This window comes from Salvelinus fontinalis, chromosome 32 (assembly GCF_029448725.1).
Source record: "Salvelinus fontinalis isolate EN_2023a chromosome 32, ASM2944872v1, whole genome shotgun sequence".
Classification (NCBI taxonomy): Eukaryota; Metazoa; Chordata; class Actinopteri; order Salmoniformes; family Salmonidae; genus Salvelinus; species Salvelinus fontinalis.
The window spans coordinates 31,360,217-31,386,229 of NC_074696.1; the positions used below are offsets into that span (position 1 = coordinate 31,360,217).

General features: G+C 42.3%; 1 protein-coding gene across 2 annotated transcripts in view; it reads right to left on the reverse strand.

Moving 5' to 3' along the window:
• Positions 1 to 14,302: 14,302 nt before the first annotated feature.
• The window catches only part of LOC129831079 (KH domain-containing, RNA-binding, signal transduction-associated protein 3-like), a 204,946-nt gene continuing 193,235 nt past the window's right edge, over positions 14,303 to 26,013 (reverse strand). Inside the window, exons 8-9 of one of the 2 annotated variants that reach the window (XM_055894104.1) lie at positions 18,097 to 18,155; positions 14,303 to 15,228 (exon numbers count right to left, since the gene is read on the reverse strand). In XM_055894104.1, the coding sequence (XP_055750079.1) occupies positions 15,137 to 15,228; positions 18,097 to 18,155 (151 nt within the window). In that variant the 3' untranslated portion in view covers positions 14,303 to 15,136. Of the gene's footprint in view, positions 15,232 to 18,096; positions 18,156 to 26,013 lie in introns of both variants that reach the window. The other variant, XM_055894103.1, reaches the window with a different exon arrangement.

Here is a 26,013-nt window from a genome sequence, read left to right on the forward strand (position 1 = left end):
GACTACAGCTCAGCACAGGGTCTCGACCCCGCCCTGTGCAACTGGGTACTGGATTTCCTGACGGGCCGCCACACCGCTGATCCTCAACACTGGGGCCCCACAAGGGTGCATTCCTGTACTCCCTGTTCACCCACGACTGTGTGGCCACGCACGCCTCCAACTCAATCATCAAGTTTGCGGACGACACTACAGTGGTAGGCTTGATAACCAACAACGACGAGACGGCCTACAGGGAGGAGGTGAGGGCCCTCGCAGTGTGGTGTCAGGAAAATAACCTCACACTCACATTCAACGTCAACAAAACAGGCACCCCCCTATCCACATCGACGGGACAGTAGTGGAGAGGGTAGCAAGTTTTAAGTTCCTCGGCGTACACATCACGGACAAACTGAATTGGTCCACCCACACAGACAGCGTGGTGAAGAAGCCACAGCAGTGCCTCTTCAACCTCAGGAGGCTGAAGAAATTTGGCTTGTCACCAAAAGCACTCACAAACTTCTACAGATGGATTACGGATTTGGAGTTGTACCTGGTAGGTTCATTGATAATTTGTGTGAGATTGAGGGCATCAAGCTTGGATTGTAGGATGGCCGGGGTGTTAAGCATGTCCCAGTTTAGGTCACCTAGTAGCACGAGCTCAGAAGATAGATGGGGGGCAATCAATTCACATATGGTATCGAGGGCACAGCTGGGGGCAGAGGGTGGTCTATAGCAAGCGGCAGCGGTGAGAGACTTGTTTCTGGAAAGGTGCATTTTTCGAAGTAGAAGCTCGAATTGTTTGGGTACAGACTTTAGATACAGAACTCCGCAGGCTATCTTTGCAGTAGATTGCAACACTGTCCTTTATGATGAGGAAGGCACTGCATATTCCGCTACAGAGTAATCAGCTGATAAAGAGCAGAGGATAATACAGTGCTCTCCTTCTCGTGGCCGACGTAAGACATTTAAACCTCACAAGGCTGCCGGGCCAGACGGCATCCCTAGCCGTGTCCTCAGAGCATGCGCAGACCAGCTGTCTGGTGTGTTTACGGGTATATTTAATCTCTCCCTATCCCAGTAACCATTGTTCCTGTATCCAAGAAGGCAAAGGTAACTGAACTAAATGACTATCACTCACTCCTATCATCCTGAAGTGCTTTAAGAGACTAGTCAAGGATCATATCACCTCCACCATACCTGTCACCCTACCAATGTAAGAATGCTGTTCCTTGACTACAGCTCGGCATTCAACACCATTGTACCTTCCAAGCTCATCATTAAGCTTGAAGTCCTCGTCCTTGATGTCTCGTCCTGGGTCTCAACCCCGCCCTGTGCAATTGGGTCCTGGACTTCCTGACGGGACGCCCCCAGCTGGTGAAGGTAGGAAACAGCCTCCTTCTGTACTCCCTGTTCACCCACGACTGCGTGGCCATGCACGCCTCCAACTCGATCATCAAGTTTGCAGATGACACAACAGTACTAGGCTTGATCACCAACAACAATGAGACAGCCAATAGGGAGGAGGTGAGGGTACTCGGAGTGTGGTGTCAGGAAAACAACCTCTCTCTCAACGTCAACAAAACAAAGGAGATGATCTTGGACTTCAGGAAACAGCAGAGGGAGCACCCCCCCACTATCCACATTGACAGGACAGCATTGGAGGAGGTGGAAAGTGTTAAGTTCCTCGGCGTTTACATCAAGGACGAACTGAAATAGTCCACCCACACAGACAGTATGGCGAAGATTGCGCTATAGCGCCTCTTCAAACTGAGGAGGCTGAAGAAATGTGTCTTGTCATCTAAAACCCTCACACACTTTTACAGATGCACAATTGAGAGCATCCTGTCGTGCTGTATCGTACTTATGAGTTGCATCTATCTTTCCTCCAGTTCCCTGGAGAACCTCTATGCTCATCATTGGTTGGTAAGGCAACTGCACCGCCCACAACCACAGGGCTCTCCAGAGGATGGTGCGGTTTGCACAACGCATCACCGGGAGCAAACTACCTGCCCTTCAGGACAGCTACAGCACCCAATGTCACAGGAAGGCCAAAAAGATTATCAAGGACAACAACCACCCGAGCCACTGCCTGTTCACCCCGCTACCATCCAGAAGGCGAGGTCAGTATAGGTGCATTAAAGCAGGGACCGAGAGACTGAAAAATAGCTTCTATCTCAAGGCCATCAGACTGTTAAACAGCCATCACTAACACAGTGAGGCTGCTGTCTACATACAGAATTGAAATCATTGGCCACTTTAATAAATGGATCACTAGTCACTTTATTAATGCCACTTTAAAATTGGTGTTTACATATCTTGCATTACTCATCCCATATATATATACTGTATTTTCTACCATCTATTGCATCTTGCCTATGCCGCTTTGTCATTGCTCATATATTTATTTGTACATATTCTTATTCCATCCCTTTACTTAGATTTGTGTGTATTAGGTAGTTGTTGTGGAATTGTTAGAATACTTGTTAGATATTGCTGCACTGTCAGAAATAGAAGCACAAGCATTTTGCTACGCTCGCATTAACATCTGCTAACATTATCCAACCATCAGAGACAGAGCTGAGACAGGCTCTGTCCTGAATGGACCCTGGTTAAAAGTAATGGGGAATAGGAAGTAATTTTGGATGCACACTAGGTTGATGATATTCACAATAGGAGGATATTCTGACCCAATTCCTATTTCTAATGGACGAAACACATTGTGAAAGTTTAATACGAATATACTTAATAACAGAACATCCATGTATTGTATCTATAGGGCCATGATATCAGCGCAGAGAAGAAGAGTAGAGGCTTATAGTTCAGACTAGATAACAACCAGACAGCCAGGCCCCAGCAGGCAATTACCACCAGACAGCCTTGCTGTCAGAAGCTGACTGCCGAAAAGGCCATCTAAACTCCAGCCTCTGCCTCAGCCTCAGCCCCTGCCTCAGCCCAAGCCTCAGCCTCAGCCCCTGCCTCTGCTCTGCAAAAAAGAGTCGGCCGCACTCCTCAGGGTTTTCTAGAGCGATTCTCTTGTTATTCTCACCTGTAAGAAGAAGAAAGCAACAACAACCTGGTCTGTAGTGCAGATAAAACACCTACATATGATCTGGCCCCTAGAACACGATACAGAACAGGTAGAAGATCCGTTTCACGGTTCAAAGACCGTTTAATTGTTTTAGTCATTTCCTGTTCATATGAATATAGGCCAGAATTAGATGAAGATGGTTGTTGGTTGTGAACTGGCTGTGATGGATTTAGTGAAGCTGAAAACAATCCCATTTGCAGTATAAGGGTCCTTTCTTGAAATAACCACCCAATTTTGAATCATACTCCATTTGCCTAGGAGAGACCACATCTGAATAGGGTGCCACTTGGGACAGCCTTTGTTTTGAGATATATGATGAGGACAAGCGCAGATGGACTAAACTTCATTCAGTGGGAAACAAAAGTTCAAAGTCAGATCTATGAGACGCGGATGACACCCTATCAAAACTATTGCACTATGAAGGGAATAGGGTGTCATTTGGGACCTATCCAAAGGTAGAATAGAGATAAAAGAGTAGAGAATAAAGACATATTTACATTCAAGAAAGATATGTATCTAAGGGAGACAGTAGCCACAGAGGAGAGGAGAGAACATACAATATTAAAGAGGTAGGAAAGAAAGACAGCCCTTCCCTTTCACAAACCTGTTTGATGTGCAAGTATTGTTTCAAGGGCATCTGAAGGTAAATAATATCCATAAATTAATGCCTTTTCAAGCTTCCAAATCTGCCAAACTGCCAAGATCCACCAGGACTTTCCATCTGAGGCTTCTTAAAAGAGTAAACCTATATTTATAAACTGACTTCATCCCAGAGTGTCAAATCAATACAGGGAATATTCTGGCATGTCATTTATTTCATAGACATCCCATGTTGTGATTCTCATTAGAGGTTGTGTCCCAAAAGGCACCGTATTCCCTATGTAGTGCACTGCTTTTGACTAAAGCCAAATGGGCCCTGGCCAAAAGTAGTGGACTATAAATGGAATAGGATGCAATTTAGGATGCAGTCTGAGTCTTGTATTGATGTTAAGTCAGAAGTACAGAGGGACAGAGATCATTGTATTGTGTTGTATTTACACTGAACACAAATATAAAGTGTTGGTCCCATGTTTCATGAGCTGAAATAAAAGATCCCAGAAATGTTCCATACTCACAAAAAGCCTCTTTCTCTAAAAATGTTGTGCACACATTTTTTTTACATCCCTCTTAGTGAGCATTTCTCCCTTGCCAATATAATCCATCCACCTGACAGGTGTGGCATATCAAGAAGCTTGTGCTGGGGACAATAAAAGGCCAATCTAAAATGTGCAGTTTTAAGGGAGAATGCAATTGTTGAGGAAGCTGAGGGATCATGCAATTGGCATGCTGACTGCAGAAATGTCCACTAGAGCTGTTGCCAGAGAATGTAATGTTCATTTCTCTACCATAAGCTGCTTGCAATGTCATTTTAGAGAATTTGGCAGTACGTCCAACCGGCCTCACAACTGCAGACCACACGTTACCACGCCAACCAGGTCCTCCACATCCGACTTCTTCACCTGCGGGATTGTCTGAGACCAGCCACCTAGACAGCTGATGAAACTGTGTTGTTTACACAACCCAAGAATTTCTGCACAAACTGTCAGAAACCGTCTCAGGGAACCTCATCTGCGTGCTCGTTGTCCTCACCAGGCTCTTGATCTGACAGCAGTTCGGTGTCGTAAATGACTTCAGTGGGAAAATGCTCACCTTCGATGGCCACTGGCACGCTGGAGTAGTGTGCTCTTCATGGATGAATCCCGGTTTCAACTGTAACGGGCTGATGGCAGACAGGGTGTATGACGTCATGGCGAGTGGTTTGCTGATGTCAACGTTGTGAACAGAGTGCCCCATGGTGTCGGTGTGGTTATGGTATAGGCAGGCGTAAGCTATGGACAATGAACACAATTGTATTTATTGATGGCAATTGGAATGGACAGAGACCTTGACGAGATCCTGAGGCTCATTGTCGTGCAATTTTTCCTCCGCCATCACCTCATGTTTCAGCATGATAATGCACAACCCCATGTCGCAAGGATCTGTACACAATTCCTAGAAGCTGAACATTTCCCAGTTCTTCCATGGCCTGCATACTCACCGAACATGTCACCCATTGAGCATGTTTGGAATGCTCTGGATCAACTTGTATGACGACGCGATCCAATTCCGACCAATATCCAACAACTTCTCACAGCCATTGAAGAGGAGTTGGAAAACATTGCACAGGCCACAATCAACAGCCTGATCAACTCTAGGCGAAAGAGGCGAATTGAAGAGGATGAAAGAGATATTTTTACTGTGACTAACAACTTGTTTCTTATTTCTACCACAGTACATTTACAATGTTTTCCCTACCACACAACTTTTTACCGTAGTACAGAAGATCACTTAAGAAATTCATTTTTCCAGTTATTACAGTATATTAAACATTTATTATTAGCATGAGGTTTACAAGTGCACAGGACATTGACATGATGACACAGTTGGTTATAGCATGTGGAATGCTTGCTAGAAGTAAAGCACATAAACCAAGAAACGAGCGTCTTGGGACATCCTCTCTTCTAAATGACAGGCTGTTAGTGACCTGTGGCTGTAGTCTGGTTGATGCACCTTCCACATGATTGGTGACAATAAAAGAGGAGCACTTCAACATTGATCACAGCGTTTTAATCAAGAGGAGATAATGAGACCTTGAGTTAATTATAGAATAAAAGGCAGGAAGTGGCTGCTAGGTAAGAGCTCATCAACATGATTAAAAGGAATGGAATACACATCAATGAAAACTAGATGAAAATGTTCCTGTAGCTCACTGGCATTATTCATTGTTGGACATACAGGATCTGACAATAGGTGTATAATTGCATTCTGTTCTGAGCATCACTGTGGAATGAACATGATGTTCAAGTGTGTGTGTGTGTGTGTGTGTGTGTGTGTGTGTGTGTGTGTGTGTGTGTGTGTGTGTGTGTGTGTGTGTGTGTGTGTGTGTGTGTGTGTGTGTGTGTGTGTGTGTGTGTGTGTGTGTGTGTGTGTGTGCGCGTGTATTTTTGGGTTTTAATATCTTTGTGGGGACCAGAAGTCCTCACAAGGATGGTAAAACCAGTCCTCACAAGGGGTTAGAGGTTTGGGGTTAAGGTTTGGGTTAAGGAAAACAGGATTTTTAATGGGAATCAATTGTTTGGTCCCCACAAGGATAGCAAAACACATTTGAGTGTTTGTGTGTGTGTGTCTGCAGAGCAAGAGAACGTCGTGAATAGAGCTGTCTCACGGTGACAGCCAGGATCGTGACATCCTTTACGTACATTCATAATCAAGTAAGCCATGTAACTGCTCTTACTCTGCATTAACTCAGACAGGATAATCCCAGATAAGCCTTGGCATTATAAGCCACTCCAGAGTGGAAGTGGAGCCACTAGCTGCTATCCCCCGGCGATGATGAGAGAGTTGACACACACACACACACACACCGCTTCAGTGTTATTGTCCGGGGGCCTGGCCTCAGAGTGAAAAGAGAATCACTTCCTCTAATGGAAAACTATTGTCTGGCTGCTACTCCACTGACAACATCAGTGGAGAGGAATAGACATAGGGAGTAGGAAGCCATTTGGGATGCAGCCACAGAGTAGAGTTGTTTTATACAAGGAAAGCTATTTGGGGATTTCCACTGCCCTCGTGGCCTGTTCAGATGATCTCAGACCAGTTTGGGAACCCTTTGTCCTGAATGCTGTTTTTCTGAGTGCCATTTTTCCTTCCTCTGTATTTCACTGACTCTAGACTATCTAAGCTTCTTGGCATACAATAAGGCACTGCAAGTGAATTATTTATTCATTTGAGTGGATTATATATACGGTAATGAACAAAACCAAATGCAATTAGAAGTGTCATTTCGAGCAATAGGATGTCAGGCCTGTGGCATACTGCATTATTCATTTCTTTCTCTTCCCTTGCAGTCGGGTTACACAGCAGTAGAGGCTGGTGGGAGGAGCTATAGGTGGACAGGCTCATTGCAATGGCTGGAATGGAATAAATGGTTTCCATATGTTTGATGTGTTTAATACCATTCCATTTATTCTATTCCAGCCATTACAATGAGCCCGTCCTCATATAGCTCCTCCCACCAGCCTCACATTATGACAGTAAACATCATAATGTGGGGAAGGATGACACGTTTTCCCCCCATTTAACTATCTGAGTCCACAAAGAAACACTAGTAGGGTTCACTGTCAGTTCAGCCAACTTTAGAATGTACATCAAATGTATACAGAGCCAAGCTGCTTCCCAAATGGCACCCTATTCCCTATATAGTACACTACTTTTGACCAGAGGCCGTGTAGTGCACCGTATAGGGAATAGGATGCCATTTGAGATGAGGCCTTGTGTCTCTGTGAAGAATAAAATGTTCCCTGGCAGATTCTGCCAGAAGATGAGATACTCCATTGCCAGGCTGGTCTCCTGTCTGTCTTTTTTGAGGTTAGGAGAAGTGTGATACAGGTCTCCCTAGCTATCACAGTGGACCTGGGCCGATTCAGTCGGGGTGCTCGGCTGAGAGTTAGATTCGGCTAACGTCATGAGGCTCGAGTCTGGGCTGCCTTAGGCAGTATTGCTTATGGCTAGGATGCGGGGATTGAGCTCGGGCTGATTCCGGTGTGAGTTATCTGGCCCAAACGTATTACTTGCGTCTCGGGCCGATTGGGGACACTCTCTGGCAGATGATTACACGGGTTGCTTTATATAATTAACATTTCATTATTTATTTATTTTTCCATATTTTATCATTGTTTCTGTGATCAAAAAATACAATTAACATTTCAATAAAATTCTTTAATCCTGTTGAAGTTGTATTTTAGTACTTTGATACTTTGTGCAAGGCAATTGATAAGCATTAAAAACTTTGTAGCTGGAGGCTCCTGAGTGGCGCAGCAGTCTAAGACACTGCATCGCAGTGCAAACTGCAGCTCTACAGATGCTGGTTCGATACCTGTGCCGGCAGTGACCGGGAGACCCATGAGGCGACGCCCAGTGTCGTCTGAGTTAGGGGAGGTTTTGGCCGGTCAGAATGTCCTTGTCCCATTGCGCTGTAGCGATTCCTATGCCAGGCACAAGCACGGTCAACAAGTGTACAGTGTTTCCTCCGAGATAAAGCTTTTTGGTGGATGGGTATAATTTGTATGCATAAAATGTATAATAGTAATATTTAAAATGACTAAATAGGGAAATTTTTGTATACATTTATTTAAATTGGCATCGGGCAGCTTCTGGGGGGATTCTGGTAAGATGCCGGCAAAGTCGGCTGAATTACGGTAGACGGAAATGGCCAATGTACTTGAGCCAATTCTGGGCAGTTATTCATTTTGATTCCGGGCCGAGTCCGACACCCGATTCCGGGCCGATTCAATCAGTTCCGGCCCCCCGGAAGAGGGACGCTTCTGGGCTGATTCCTCATTGCTAGCTGGGTCCTATCTGTCTCTATAGAGGAGAAGTGTAATACAGGTTTCCTGTCTGTGGTTCTAGATGCTTGGGGAAGTGTAATGCAGGTCTCCTGCATGTCTCTCTGGAGGAGAAGTGTGATACAGGTCTCCTGTCTGTCTCTCTGGAGGAGAAGTGGAATACAGGTCTCTGGCCTGTGGTTCTAGAGGCTGCATGGGAGAAGTGTGAGGCTGGACTGCTGTCTCCCTCTCGCTCTTAAAGCTTGGAGAAGTGTTATACAGGTTAATTGTCTCTCTCTATAAACGCTGGGAGAAGTGTGATGCTGGTCTGCCATGTCTATGGTACAACACTGAGGAAGTGTGATGCTGGTCTGCTGTGTCTATGGGACAAGACTGAGGAAGTGTGATGCTGGTCTGCCATGTCTATGGTACAACACTGAGGAAGTGTGATGCTGGTCTGCCGTGTCTATGGGACAAGACTGAGGAAGTGTGATGCTGGTCTGCTGTGTCTATGGGACAAGACTGAGGAAGTGTGATCTACACATTAGCCTATTCCCTTTACAGTTCCTCTACAGGTGGCTCTGCTACGACATCCACGGAGAGAAATTAAATGTTCAGTGTTTGGTCTGTAGATAGTTTCTTCATCTGGTTCGTCAGCTGGGAGATGTGTTCTCCTTTCCTTTTAAAGACCAAATCGGGGCATTTCTTCTGAGAGCTGTCTGGAAGCTACATCTTAGAGTCATGTCATTCCAGCGATGTTTTGTTTCAACCTGAAAGGATACAAAAATCTATTATAAGCAGCTTAAACGAACACAAAAACAACAACGGCAATATTATCAACAACAACAACAAGCTCTTTAATCACTTCTAAGATATTGTCATTGTGGACGTAAAAGAGAGCCGGCTGCTCTTTGAAGTTTAATGGATTTTTGTCAAAACCAATCAATAAGTCATTATCTCTATGTGTGTTGATGATGGAGAGGAGATGAGAACCCCGCCAGCGCTCAGCTCGCTATCCTTTTCATATGTCTCCAGCTGGAAGGGCCTATAGAGGTTGGTTCTGATGGCACGGGGCCCACGCCTGCTCAGAGCTGAGCTCCTCTGTATACTAATCACAGAGACACAAAGGGTGGCAGCGGCCCCGCCTGGCACACACAACCAGGGGGATTGTGGGCCGGTAAAACAGGGAGGATTATGGTTTGTGCTCTGTTGAGACGTCCAGGATTTCTCCCCAGTCTGGAGACTATCCCAGAGGAACAGCTTTCCTCTGCCGCAGTAACATGGGTTTACCATGTTTAACACAAGGTGGTAGCAAGCCCTTCAGCCATGTTCCACGGCTGCTTAGAGGCACCACAATATGTTGAGCTCATAATAGGATCTGTGTGGCCACATCCAAATGAGCACCCTATTCATACCCCTTGACTTATTCCACATTTTGTTGTGTTATAGCCTGGATTCAAAATGTATTAAATTGTTGTTTTTTTCTCACGCACAATAGCCCATAATGGCAAAGTGAAAACCTGTTTTTAGACATTTTTCCAAATCTATTGAAAATGAATATCTCCTTTACATAAGTATTCACACCCCTGAGTCGATTCATGTTAGAATCACCTTTGGCATCGATTACAGCTCAGAGTCTTTCTGGATAAGTCTCTAAGAGCTTAATATTTGTTTTTTTATTTTTTATTCTTCAAGCTCTGTCATGTTGCTTGCTGATCGTTGCTAGACAGCCATTTTCAAGTCGATTTATGTCAAAATTGTAGCTTAGCCACTCTGGAACATTCAATGTCGTCTTGTTAAGCAATTCCAGTGTATATTTGGCCTTGTGTTTTAGGTTATTGCCCTGCTGAAAGGTGAATTTCTATCACACTGTCTATTGGAAAGCAGACTGAACCAGGTTTTCCTCTAAGATTTTGCTTGTGCTTAGCTCTATTCCGTTACTTTTTATCCTAAACAACTCCCTAGTTCTTGCCGACGACAAGCAAACCTATGATGCAGCCACCACCAAGATTGAAGAGTGGTACTCAGTGATGTGATGTGTTGGATTTGCCCCAAACATAACGCTTTGTATTCAGGACATTTCTTTGATAACATTTTTGCAGTTTTACTTTAGTGACTTATTGTAAACAGGATGCATTTCTATATTCTGTACAGGCTTCCTTCTTTTCACTCTGTCATTTAGGTTAGTATTGTGGAGTAACTACAATGCTGTTGATCCATCCTCAGTTTTCTCCTATCACAGCCATTCAACTCTGTACATTTTTTAAATCACCATTGGCCTCATGGTGAAATCCCTGAAGGGTTTCCTTCCTCTCCAGCAAACCGAGTTAGGAAGGACGCCTTTATCTTTGTAATGACTGGGTGTATTGATACACCATCCAAAGTGTAATTAATAACTTCACCATGCTTTTTTGCAAAGCATTGGAAAACCTCCCTGGTCTTTGTGGTTGAATCTGTGTTTGAAATTCACTGCTTGACTTAGGGACCTTACAGATACTTGTATGTGTGGCTTGCGGAGATGAGGTAGTCATTCATAAATCATGTTAAACACGATTATTGCACGCAGAGTGAGTCCATGAAAATGATGTGATTTGTTAACTCTCTGGGATAGGGGGTGGTATTTTCACGTCTGGATGAAAAGCGTGCCCAAAGTAAACTGCCTACTACTCAGGCCCAGAAGCTAGGATATGCATATTATTAGTAGATTTGGATAGAAAACACTCTGAAGTTTCAAAACTGTTTGAATAATGTCTGTGAGTATAACAGAACTGATTTGGCAGGCGAAACCCCGAGCACAATCCATCCAGGGATTTTTTTTTTAGGTCAATCTGTTTTCCATTGGTTTCCTATGGCAAGCCCGTTTTAAGAGAAATATGTTTGCAGTTCCTATAGCTTCCACTAGATGTCAACAGTCTTTAGAAATCGGTTGATGTTTTTCCTTTGAGAAATGAAGTAGGAAAGAAGTAGCCCTTTCCTTTCTGGTTGTATAGCCAAGTGTACTGTTGTGGTTGGGGCGCGTGACCTGAAGCTCGTTCCACTTTCATTTTAACCGCTATTGAACGCAGTTTATCCCGTCTTAAATTTGATAGATTATTTACGTTTTAAAATACTTAAAGTTGGATTAGGAAAGTTGTTTGAAATGTTTGGACAAAGTTTACAACTTATTAGATATTTTGTAGTCATGCTGGGCGATTTGGAACCGGTGTTTTTCTGAATCAAATGCTCCAATAAATGGACATTTTGGGGATATATAACGATGGAATTAATCGAACAAAAGGACCATTTGTGATGTTTATGGGATATATTGGAGTGCCAAGAGAAGAAGCTCTTCAAAGGTAAGGCATGAATTATATCGTTATTTCTGGGTTTTGTGTCGCGCCTGGCGGGTTGAAATATGATTGTCATGTGTTTGTTTGATGGGGGGCTGTCCTCAGATAATCGCATGGTTTGCTTTCCCTATAAAGCCTTTTTGAAATCTGACATGGTGGCTAGATTAACAAGAAATTAACTTTAATTTGGTGTATTGCACTTGTGAATGTATGAAAGTTAAATATTTCAACAACAAAAAATAATAATTCGCACTCTGCCATTTCATCGGATGTTGTCAAATCCATCCCACTAACGGGATTTGATCCAGAAGAAGTTTTTAAGGACATTTTTACTCCTGAACATATTTAGGCTTGCCATATCAAAGGAGTTGAATACTTATTGACGCAACACATTACAGCTCTTCATTTTTCCTTCATTTGTACAAAATTCTAAGAACATAATTCCACATAATTCCACAGGCCAATGTGTCACGTTCGTCGTAGTGAGGAGACCAAAGCACAGCGTGATGTGAATAAATGCATTTAATGTAAGACGAATGAACACGAAGAACACTAAACAAACTAATACAAAACAACAAAACGCGAACGCTATAAACAATGAGTACAGACATGCAACTTCACATAGACAATAACCCACAAAACCAACATGGAAAAATGGTAACCTAAATAGGATCCCCAATCAGAGACAACGATAAACAGCTGCCTCTGATTGGGAACCAATCAAGGCCACCATTGACCTACATATGCCTAGACTAACTACACACACCTAGACATACAGAATCCCCATAGATATATAAAACCCCTAGACAAGCCAAAAACACACATACCACCCTCGTCACACCCTGACCTAACCAAAATAATAAAGAAAACAAAGATAACTAAGGTCAGGGTGTGACACAGTGACACAAAATATAAATATAATACATATTAAATTCAGGCTGTAACACAACGACATGTGGAAAAAGTCAAGGGGTGTGAATAATTTTGGTAGGCACTGTAGTAGACTACTTTTGACCAGGGCCCGTATGGTTATGGTGGTCAAAAGTAGTGCACTATACAGCCCTGTAGCTTTTTAATCTTGGCTAATACTGTATTTGTAACAAAAGCGCCCTTGTTACGTTGATTTAAAGGAGGAGAATTATCCGAAGAATAGTGTGGGTTGCAACTCACCTTCAGAGCTTGAGGGTGTTCGGACGTATGATTTCGTGTCGTGGGCTCTGACACCAGCCTAAAATAAAGAAATAACATGATTGATTACAATAATAAAGGTACAGAAAGAAAACAAACTACTGCAATTTAAAGTGATCCAGAACAATTGTTTTAGTACGGTTAAAGAGTAATTCATTTTACTTACAATACAACATATTTTATCAAAGTCTTATAATACACTTATTGCACACCAAACTCTCTAGAAATATTACAGCTATTTATATTACTTTTTAATGTTTTATATCGAAGTCTAATTAATCCCCAGTGTTGACTTTTAAACCCCTTCAAGATTAAGAAAGACGTAATAAAGAACAACATATTAAAGTTCATTTTAGTTTTAGTGCTTTATGTTTGTCAGTCTACGTTACGGTGAGGTTAGGTTGGTTGGGTTTGATTACCTTGTGGAACGGATGGACGGAGGTCTTTTAAAACAGCTACTCTCTGTCTGCCGTCCTCTCAGTGCGGAGGTCAGCTGGGGTTCAGAGGTCATTTAGAATCTCTCTAACGGAGGGGCATGGCCAAAGGGCAGGGGCCGCATGGGTCTTTATAGACTGAGAGATAGAGGGCCACACCACCAGAGGGGAACACAGGGAGCAAAACAACAACAGAAACGATTTCCCCTCCATACAAATTCCATACAATTGTGTGAAAGCCATTGCTTACATCCAGTAGAAAAGCTATGAACAGTCCCTAGGTGTTTCTCCTGGTGTCACTGCTTGTTGTCATTAAAATGTAATAGCACTGTCTATTATAAGGTGCTCAAAGTGACTTATTGTCAGATAGGCAAGCAAGAAAATACAGGTGCCGATGCCATTGTTAGTGTATATGTTAGTGTACTGTACTGTTCCCTATGCTGTAACACATTGTAATCCGTTTTATTAAGAGATAACATATGAAAAACACACAACATCAAAGACTTAAATCTGTGGTTGACATTGTATCAAAACCATTCCCTACAAAACATTACCTGAATTGTAAAATACAAATATGTGACACAGTTCTTACAAAATTGTCTTGTTTTGTTGCTTGCATTCAGTTTTAAGATTTTTCATAAACATAATGTTAACTTTTATGCGGTTTTACATGTTATCATATTATTCAGAAGCTAATTCTTGATCAACATGGTATCGCTCAAGAGTCTATACATTCATTACGGAATATAAAAACCTGTATTAAAGTGAGCATTTCAATATTATCATCAGCATCATTCTTTCCAATGTTCGTTTTGTTAGTTTAGATTATAATGTTTTTCTATTTAGCTATGTAAATACAGAATTAGGCTCTTGAACACAAACTTACTTCTTTCAAAAAGTTTATTGAGCATCAACCAAGAAGAAAAATTTAAGGGCTTACATAAGCAGAGAAGGTTAATATGCTAATACACTATTTCTGCTACCAGACCAATTCTACATGGTTTAATGTCTCAAGAAACTGATTATTACATTGTCTGAAAGCATTTCAGGTTTTTAACCCCCTAAAAAATAATAGATTGGAATTACTTATTAAGAGCTTTACATAAAATGTTTTGCAGCTCTTGATTCTTTTTTTTTACTGAAGATTTTTACACAAAAAAAGAAGAGTATGGCCTGTGAATGAAGATTGATTAAAGGTGGGAATTAAACACACATGTCTACACACGTTTTAAGAGGAATAAAACACCTGACACTATCCACAATGATTCCACACCATGCTTGTATAAGCCCTTTAACACTAAAGAACTATCATTTACAAAAGGAGATCAAACAACAATATGTATTTCAGGATCGTTCTGTTTTCTGATTGGAAAGGTTTCATTTACAAGGGACACAATTGACCAATCACCCCCAGGAAAAAATATCTACAATACTTCACCTCTCTACAACTAAATCACTAACATATTAAAGTGACCAATCCCTCTATAACCAGGTCCATAGTATTTAGATATCTACTTGTTTAGGAGTGGGTAGATGACCTAAAATATACACATTATTCTGGTGAAAACAGTCTTGATATGATACCAGGTTTTTCTGTTTTTAAAACCCACATTTACGATTGAGTGTTTTTATTCTAAAAAGAAGGGAGCGTCCGTATAAAATCCATTACTTGATGACACGTCCGTGAGGGATTGTGCAGGTTGTTGTATAATCAGTTCAATATCTGGAGTAGGGCGTCTCTCTGTACACTCCCTTGGTCGTCCGTGCAGCTGGCACCTTCCCGCGATTAGTTGTCCACTCCTCCTGACCTGCTTTATAGGGAAACAACAGTAAGAAACACTTCTACACACACACTTTTGTGTAACTCAGATGTTTATGTCATTTTTACGCTGGTGTCAAGAGGTTATTGGACAAAATTGGTTTATATTTTCCTTAGCCTGGAACTGAGGTAAGCATTCAGCTATCATACTTTAATCAGGCATCAATCCAGTCACACATAGTTCAATTATGTCAAGGTTCTGTCTTCATCAGTGAACACAAATGAAGCATCATGGACTTTCTGGTCACAAAATCCTTTGAGAGTCTGATGTTGACATGGCTTATCCAACCGGAACAACAGAAGACTCCCACAGCCTCTGTAGTTCAAACAAAACATCCACCAAGAAGCTTGTCATTCACCTAGAAGGATGCATTTAGATAATTGAAACAGAAGATCAAATAGCTACTTGAAAAGAGCCAGTGTAGTGGCTCCTAGCAAAAGGGCACAATAACCATTAGCCCAAATCAGACCTCATTCAGGCCCTCTGCTGTCTATGTGCCAAGTGCCTGCTGCATCGATGGTAGCCTTTGTGTGATCTCTAGCCAACAGAGTCTCATCCCCGGAGCAGAGCAGAGGCTCACAAAGGACTGTTTTTCCCTGACATGGTCTCTGCTGGCAGCCCATAACCAATAGTTTCTAATTAAACCTGTCACCGTTTCTCTGGCACTCACTTTAGAGAAACAGTGACCAAGGTAACCTTGTGTTTAGAGATCAGCTATGTACCATCAACTCTGTTTATCATTTAAACATCCCCTTCCTTTGAACTGTCAAACACCTCTTTCTTTTGTCCTGTTAGAAAGCATTTAGCGTGGCACTGTTCACCACTGTGTGTGTCTGTGTGTGTGCTTTGGAGGTTAGTTCTTTACACTTTTCCACCAGAGTTGCTTGCCACATTATTCCTGTGTGTTAATCTATTATTGCAAATAGGAATATGAATAAGCTCTTCTTTCAGTTAAAATAACAACAATTAGGTGGGTACTTACATTTGTAGTGTGTATTATACTAGTGTGTTCATTATACACATGTTTTTGCATATCCCAATTCCCCTGAGACAGCCTCACAGACAGGGATCAGCCACCATTGACAGTGACCCAGGAGCAATTCAAGTTAAGTGTCAAAGGCTCAAAGGCACATCGACAGATTTTTCACCTAGTCAGATTGGGGATTCGAACCAGTGACCTTTGGTCACTAGCCCAAAGCTCGTAGAGGCTCCTAGGCTACCTGCCCTATGTTATGGTCAATTACAAAGTTATTATGGACCAAAGAACATATACTGTAAGTCCTTCATGTTACAGATAGTGTCTCAGTCTGGTGACAACTGTATACATTTACTGTGAAGTGCTGTAAGAATTGACATCTGCCAAAGCAAGAGGAGACCTGGGTAATGAGATGACATTAACGGCTCAGTGACTGAAACAGGAACCATACAGTGCTCAAGTCATTACACCAGAAAATAAAACTATGGTTAAAGCTATATTAGAAAACCAGACGTCAAGGCATATCAGTTACTCTATCACTCATGGTTTATGTATGAATACAGTCAGGGTATTGTGTAGACGTAGCCATGCCCCGCTTTATAGAATTACTGTGTCTTTATCAGACATCCCCAACCTTTATAATAACAGAATTGTATTTGACATTGTCAGAAAAATTAGCACTGTTCATATGGAGTTGCGTAAAAGAGGTCTAATTCAGTTGTGGAACAGACAAATCATTCAGAAATTATTTTACCGTTATATTGACAAAGAACATGCCTCATGTTATCCCATCACCTGGCACCCTGAATAATGCTAACGATACATCTACAACAAATGTGTCCCAAAAATGTATGGAGTGGCTACTCAGGGAAATTACATTGTATGTGGGTTTGAAAACCCTTAGAGTCAACTGACGTACCGGTGCGTCAATCTACATAACATAATAAAAAAATCCCATTCAAAATCCATCAGTTTAAACTGAAGATATCCGTCTCAATCTACCTCATCTGCCGATATCGCAGATCCACATCTGCAGTGAAAGGTGGCAGAGCTAGATCTGTGTTTGTCCATGAAACATCTGGAACACCGGTCTTCTCACAAAAACATCTGTCGCTTCCGAACTGTTTTACCTACCTATTTTGACCTCTCTATGGAAAGGCTAGACTCTCACGAACACAATGGTATTTTGCTCTACAACCCCCACAAGTGTCAGGGGACTTGTCTGAAGAAGATACAGCCTTGTGCCAACTTCTGTTTGTAGCATCCGAACCGTTTGGGCTACAAACTAATGTGAACCCACTGTGGAAAAGGGGAGATTCTCAGAAACACAATGGGGTTCTACATTTTGCTTTATGACCACCACAAGTGTCACGGGACTCGTCTGAAGGTAACAGGCACCGGTTAAAAAAGGATTATGTAGGATGAAGGTAGTTTTGTGCCTACCCAAAAAGAGGTTAAATATGTGTAATAATAATAATATATATATATATATATATTTCCTGAGCTTTCTTATATCTCCTAGCTAGGACAAACACTTCACTTCATTAACACTTACCATGTGTTATTCAGTGCATTTATAACGTGTTATTCAGTGCGTTTCTCTGGGTTATGGTAGTAAAGACCAAATTCAATATTTTATCAAATACTTTTTTTCTTAATTTTTGTTTTATACCTAAAGGGGTCCAAAAATTCAAAATCAAATAGTTAATGTGACCATCTTAAAACAATTCCAGATGTCAGCTAAGAACACCCCCCCCCACCCCCCCCCCCTTTTAAGAATGAACAGCATTCAAACTGCTGATGAGCAAAGAACCACATTGAACAAGACAGTATTCATTTCAACAACATTTGATATGTTAACAAAGCAGTTAGTAACTCACCGTATGACTCATACGATTCCTCACCATTATCGTGTCCGTACTCATAATAATCATCTGAGCTGTGTAAGGAAAGAAAGAGGAGACATCCATCAGAATCTCTTTTTAACAATAAAATGACATGCCCGGGCCTTTTCTTAATAGAAAACAATAGAGGTTTCGGTTTCTACAACACACAGGCATCAAATCATTACCTGGAATGTGAACGTCATGAACTGTTCGGGAAAGTGAAATAATGTCAACGTGAGAAAATGATGTGCAGAATTGATGTACCATTCTGCTGTATGTAATCATAAAGATATACTCTACATAGCATTACAAACATACGCATAAGGTTCATACAGAATGTTTCTTTCATAACTATGCCTTCCCTCTCTTAGAGGATGGCTGTGTCCATCCCCCCATATCCTGTCCCATAACACAGGATATGGAGACATACTGTATATGAGAGATGGCACCTGTAATGAAAAATAAAAAGGCTGTCTTGAATTGTGGTTCATTTCTTTGCTGTTCTTTATTTATTTCTCAGCCGTGCCCGTTGACTTCCTGACAGAACAATCGTGTGCTGGCATCATTCAGTATCAGACCTATCAGTCAGACCCAGAAAGGTAATTCATCATAAAGCTGCCATAGAGCCGACACTGGCGGCCCATCACAGCTGAGTCCCCCCCTTCCCACCCCCAGCCATTATCACCTTGGCTGCTGTAGGTTCATCTACCTCAGTCGATCTATAAACACATAGCCTATTAGCTATACAATTGTAATGCTATACCCCTGAAAGAGGCGAAATATGAGAACTGATTCACACTGACACGTAGCATCTGTTCAGTCAGTTGTAATGATGAATTGCATATCATCAACTCGTCACATAGATATCTCATCTCTTTGTATTCCTAGGCATTACCAATCAAGCTCTGCACAGACAGACATCAATGGCGCACACAGATGATCGTATTATCACATTCACATTAATTATTTGAATATTACTTACGATTCTGTATTAATATCAGTGATGTATTCGGGGCGGCAGGTAGCCTAGTTGTTAGAGTGTTGGGCCCGCCAGTAACCGAAAGGTTGCTAGATCGAATCCCCGAGCTGACAAGGTAAAAACCTGTCGTTCTGCCCCTGAACAAGGCAGTTAACCCACTGTTTCTAGGCCGTCATTGTAAATAAGAATTATCTGACTTGCCTAGTTAAAATAAGATTTAAAATACTGTAGTGGTAAAAAAAACTAGGTAATGGGTAAGCTGGGTGGGTGATGGAGATAAGAACAAACAACCACCAACATGTATGAACTGTATTATTTGCTTTATGATGGCATTTTAATGTAGTCCTATATGGAAGATAGGAGATGTTCATATTGAAACATATCTTATTTTTTTTGTTCTTAACTTGGTTGATAAGAAAGTTATTATGAGAACTTAGTAGCCTATTTTTTGCGCCTGCTGAGGTCGGCTCCGAATAACATTAGCTTCCTATTTCATCCCTCTAGCTGGCTAAGTAATACTAGCCAGAGCCCTTCATACGTCTCTGCTGCCAGCTAGCCTACTTGAGCCGACTTCCTTGGCCTGTGCCGCGAGAGGGCAGAGCTAGCCATTTGAGAGAGTGGTGAATGTGCTGCTAAAAAGGCAAATCCGGGAGGCAGATACGGGGAACGCAGTGGAACATAACGAACAAACCCCTATTCATGATTCCACTCGTTCGCAAAGATGCAGGCGAACTCAGTCAGATCAAGAATATAAGTTTTGATCAATGCTGGGAGCAATATTTAGATGTAATTGATTTTCTTTATTGTGTACAAAATATATATTAATGTTACTACAATAGGTCTGTGACAGGGTCACTTCTCCTCTCCTCTCTTTGGCTTAGTGCTGGAGGTGACACTACAGGCCCATATATACACCAGATCCACACAGAAGGTTGACGATTATGATTTCCTAATTTCAAAGCACTTAATCATTATTAAACTTTGATTGACAGCATGTTTTTTTTTTGGGGGGGGGGCTTAAAGACACAAGCTGACATGAACAATTGAAAATCATGTAGGGGGACAGAGGGGGAAAAATGTCCATTGTTGTGGATCTATAAACGTCTGCTTGAGACATTGTCCAGAGAAGGCATTCATGTTGGGTTTCTTCCCCGGGGAGATCATTGACTTGGCATGAAGATTGCATTGCTCACACAGCTCATGACTCAACCAGTGAACAATAACAGCAGAAACAAAGGCAGCCTTTTTCCTCTTATCCAAACTGGATCCCTGCTAAGATGTAAGTGATTATTTATGCTCTGTGTCCACAAAGAGAAGCCAGACGTTGTTATTCAGAGTGTGATGTTTTCCAATCAACCCTCACAGCAGAGGTACCACTGTGAGACTTTCACTGGTGTCCAGCTGCTAATATATACCTGACACCACTCATCATGGCTTTAGAGAGAAAACCAGAGAGAGAGAGAAAGACAGAGAGAGTGTGAGAGATAGATAGAGAGATAGTGAGAGAGAGAGAGAGAGAGAGAGAGAGAGAGAGAGAGAGAGAGAGAGAGAGAGAGAGAGAGAGAGTGAGTGTGAGAAATATATATAGAGAGAGAGTAACAGAGAGAGAGACATAGAGAAAATGAGAGAGAGAGAGAGAGAGAGAGAGAGAGAGAGAGAGAGAGAGAGAGAGAGAGAGAGAGAGAGAGAGTGAGTGTGAGAAATATATATAGAGAGAGAGTAACAGAGAGAGAGACATAGAGAAAAGGAGAGGGAGAAGGTGAGAGAGAAAAGGAGAGAGGGAGAGAGAGAGAGGGAGAGAGAGAAAAGGAGAGAGAGAAGGAGAGAGAGAGAGATGCAACAAATGAATGCATGTTCTCTCTTTCCATGTCTTGTACACTGTGAAACACCTGACAGGGTTTGTGGTAATTTGATTTCACACCATGTCTCAACACTGGGGTGTATTCTTCCCAGAGCGGAACCCCTCTGAATACACACTCAACTACAAACCGTTCTGCTAAAACGCCCTGGGAAGCTGAGGGGCTAAACAAGCGTCTCATCCTTCCTGTTGGTGTAAAGCTAAAGCCTACGAGGACCAATAACGGCAGTTAGGTCCTCAGAGAGCTGCCAAGTTAAAGCTTTCCCCTTTTAAAACGACGAGAGGAGGACCCCCAAAGCTGTTAGGCACTTCTAATTTCTGGGATGACATTTAGTCAATATCCTCACACCTTTTCTCCTCTATTACCCTGGTCTGGTCAGTGAGTCTTCAGGCCTCAGGTACGTCCTGAAGGGCAACCATCCAGGTGAAACTAACTGCTCATATGCCCTTGAAGTAAAATACAGGTTGCATCCCAAATGGCACAGTCAAATGCCTCATAGCACTTTTATAGTGGCCCTTTGTAGCTCAGTTGGTAGAACGGTAGCATAGTGGTTTCAATTCCTGGGAGCACCCATACATAAAATGTATGCGCGCATGACTGTAATTAGCTTTGGATAAAAGAGATTGCTAAATCACACGTATTAGAAACCATCCATCAACACTTTATAAATAGTCACTAATGGAGTAAACACGATGCTGGGAACGAGTCAGGGACTGAAACAATCCCGACGTACCCAACTGAATTCATTTTTTATGTTGTTTTAATCACAAGCAAACTCTGTAAACATTCCTTAACAGCTAATGATAGAGCAGAGCAAGGAGAAACCCAGAGCAATCTGTCTTAAAGCGCTGGCTGGCCTTGACCTTGATAAATGAACACCCATAGCGCCCATTAGCTAACCCTGTCTCGTGATCAGGAATGAGGGAATCTGACTCCAGACCTGCTCGTCCACAGGTATACCTACTGCCTGGCTCTCAGTTTAACAGATATGTCTATAAATGGCTGATCTTAAGTAGTGATTTTGCCGTTTGCGCCGCCACTAAACAGATGGTGGTGTTACATCTGAATGATGCAGTACACGTCCCTGGTGGACTTTGCTTTCTCACACAGCCATTACTCTTCTGTTGCTCTGTGATAAACTTGCAGAGATATGCTAGGACATTAGAGAGGATCCAGAGGCACTGAGAAGAACAATCTATAATCGGCAGTCATATCCAGAGGAGAGAAGACACTAAATATTTCATAGGTTTTCCAAAGCAAGAGGAAGACCATTCAACAGCATATTCAACAGATTTTCCTCATACATTTCATGCAAATATAAGGGGCATTTTGATAGCAAGATAACTTCATTCATATTGGGGTGGCAGGTAGCCTAGTGGTTAGAGCATTTGGCCAATACCCGAAAGGTTGCTGGATTAAATCCCCGAGCTGACAAGGTATAAATCTGTTGTTCTTCCCCTGAATAAGGCAATTAACCCACTGTTCCCTGGTTGGCCGTCATTGTAAATAAGAATTTGTTCTTAACTGACTTGCCTAGTTATATAAATAAAAGTATTGACACATTTTAGAGTGGGTACAGTATGTATTTTGTATTTCATGGATTAAGGCTCTGGAAAATATAGCAAAATGCCCCCAAAATACAAAAATAGACCAAATATAACACAAAAGCAACTGGACTTGGAAGAATGTGTCCTGTATATTATCCAAAAAGAGGTTGGTGTAATTGAAATTGAAAACTCCCTCAGGAAAATGCTGTTGATTGCTTGTCTCAGCAGCTGATTGCGAAGGCAATCGGCACTGTTGGACCCTTGCTGCGCTGTCACAAAGACGGACTGAATGGTAAACGTCATGGATTTACATAATGTGTGACTATAATCATCTGCTTTGTCTGAATTTGATGGTAATCAACTTATCGATGGTCAATCAATGTTGAGCAGTCAGGCCTACGGCATTTAAAGTCACCTCAGGTTCAGATTGTGTCTTGGTGAACGGATGGGGAGGTGACTGCAATGTTAATACAGCCCAAGCAAGTAGACTGAGGTCGCATCCCAAATGGCATGCTATATGACACCCTATGACACCCAATAGTGTATTACTTTTGACTAGGGTGCATAGGGCTCTGGTCAAAATAAGTGCATTATATAGAGAATAGGTTTCCATTTGGGAGTCACCCTCAGTTCTTCATCATGTTCAATAAACTGGCATCATCCTGAGAGCGTCTGGAAACTCTCCAAGACAGCACCTGAGGCAGCAACAAAAAAACACTTGTTTGGCCTGACAAGACTAAAATATCTCTAGCACTGAAGCAAATTAGCCTGACAAGACTAAAATATCTCTAGCGCTGAAGCAAATTAGCCGTACAAGACTAAAATATCTCTAGCGCTGAAGCAAATTAGCCTTACAAGACTAAAATATCTCTAGCGCTGAAGCAAATTAGGCGTACAAGACTAAAATATCTCTAGCGCTGAAGCAAATTAGCCTTACAAGACTAAAATATCTCTAGCGCTGAAGCAAATTAGCCTGACAAGACTAAAATATCTCTAGCGCTGAAGCAAATTAGCCTTACAAGACTAAAATATCTCTAGCGCTGAAGCAAATTAGCCTGACAAGACTAAAATATCTCTAGCACTGAAGCAAATTAGCCTTATAAGACTAAAATATCTCTAGCACTGAAGCAAATTAGCCTTACAAGACTAAAATATCTCTAGCGCTGAAGCAAATTAGCCGTACAAGACTAAAATATCTCTAGCGCTGAAGGGAATTAGCCTTACAAGACTAAAATATCTCTAGCGCTGAAGCAAATTAGCCTTACAAGACTAAAATATCTCTAGCGCTGAAGCAAATTAGGGCCAAAGACAGAAGTTGCTTGTCAAAACAAAACATTACATACTGCTGAGAACTAAATTAGAACTATACTGAAATGATAAAATATGCAGGTAAAGTAATTATACAAAGTACCCATCTGAGAACTGCATGACCTCTGGTTCTTAGATAGAAATCAATACAATTCTGCTGAACTAATTTACTCTTTTGAACTAATGTACTGCTAATGTGTGCCAAGCCTGAAATACTAGGGAAAATACCAACATGTTGCATATTTCCTAGGCCTAATCATGCCGAGAACTTGTAAGTTGTTATAGTATAACTCCTTGATTTCTTTTCCCCACTATTTAACTGGGCAAGTCAGTTAAGAACAAATTCTTATTTACAATGACGGCCTACCCCGGCCAAACACAGACGACGCTGGGCCAATTGTGCGCCTCCCTATGGGAGTCCCAGTCACAGCCGGATGTGATTCAGCCTGAATTCGAACCAGGGACTGTAGTGTTGCCTGTTGCACTGAGATGCAGTGCCTTAGACCGATGCGCCACTCAGGTACTTTACACAACTATATCCAAGACGTCATAGCAGTGGGGCGTGTGTTTGTCTTGTCCCATGTTAATAGTCTGTAAATAGTCTGTTTTTCATTTTTTTCCGTATAGATTTTAATCTCACTTTCCATCTATGAAATAAATATACTTTCCTGCAACCCGCCTCAACCAATGTGGTACGGATCTGCTATTTCTAATACCTTATAACTGGAAACCTCCATCACGAGCTAGCCAGCAAACTAGCTACTAGCTACTAGTCATTGTTAGCCAATGCTAGCGGTCTTCACCGCTAACTCGGACACCAGCCAGCTTGAGCTCGGACAATTACCTGCCAGTCTGCACAGCGCGATATCAACCCAGAGCATATCGGACTGCTTTTCTCTACCACATCACCGGATTCCTGCCGCAAGCTCTGGACCATTCAACTGGATCATCGCAGCTAGCTAGCTGCAACCTAGTGGCTATTGTTGGCTAACGCCTCTGTCCCGAAGCAAACCTTGAGCTTGCCTCGAGCTAGGCCCATCTCCCAGCCAGCCGATGGAGTATACCAACTAATTCTTGGGCTACAATACCTCTTTTGCCAATTGGCCTGGACCCTTTTATTGTCGACATGGAGCCCCACCGATCCATCACGACTGGTCTACCGACGTAATCTTCCAATGTGCGTTCAACAGGCTTTTCTGTTGCGATGTCGCCGAAGACCTATCTGCTATCCCCTGCCCGCTAGCTTTCTGAACTCTGTGTCTCCCGCTCGCCTAGCGTAGTAGCCACTACCGAACGGCTCCCTGACTCACCTATTGCTGCTCATTGGACCCTATGACCACTCGGCTACACAGCTGATGCCTGCTGGACTGTTCATTAACACTGTACCTCGAACTCAGGTCCTGTGTGTGCATAACTGATCCTCTCTGCCCATTCATCGCCATGATTGCTTTATGCCTCTCTCTCTTTATGCCTTGTCTACTGCTGTTTCGGTTAGTTCTTATTGTTTTATTTCACTGTAGAGCCCCCAGTACCGCTCAACATGCCTTAAATAGCTCTTTTGTCCCACCCCCCATGCATGCGGAGACCTCACCTGGCTTAACTGGTGCTTCCAGAGATGCAACCTCCCTCATCGTCACTCAATGCCTAGGTTTACCTCCACTGTACTCAAATCCTACCATACCCTTGTCTGTACATTATGCCTTGAATCTATTCTACCACGCCCATAAATCTGCTCCTTTTATTCTCTGTTCCCAACGCACAAGATGGCCAGTTCTTATAGCCTTTAGCCGTACCTTTATCCTACTCCTCCTCTGTTCCTCTGGTGATGTAGAGGTTAACCCAGGCCCTGCAGCCCCCAGTACTACACCTATTCCCCAGGCGCTCTCATTTGTTGTCATCTGTAACCGTAAAAGCCTTGGTTTCATACATGTTAACATTAGAAGACTCCTCCATACGTTTGTTATATTCACTGCTTTAGCACACTCCGCAAACCCTGATGTCCTAGCCTTGTCTGAATCCTGTCTTAGGAAAATTCTGAAATTGTAATGTAATCCATTCCAGTTACTAGTTACCTGTCCAAAAACGTAACTTCTGGATTACCCAAACTCAGTAACGTGATCTGATTACTTTCAGTTACTTTTGGATAACCTTCCCCTTAAGAGGCATTAGAAGACAAAAATAATCATCATTTGGTGTGTCATCATAGTAGTCTCTGACC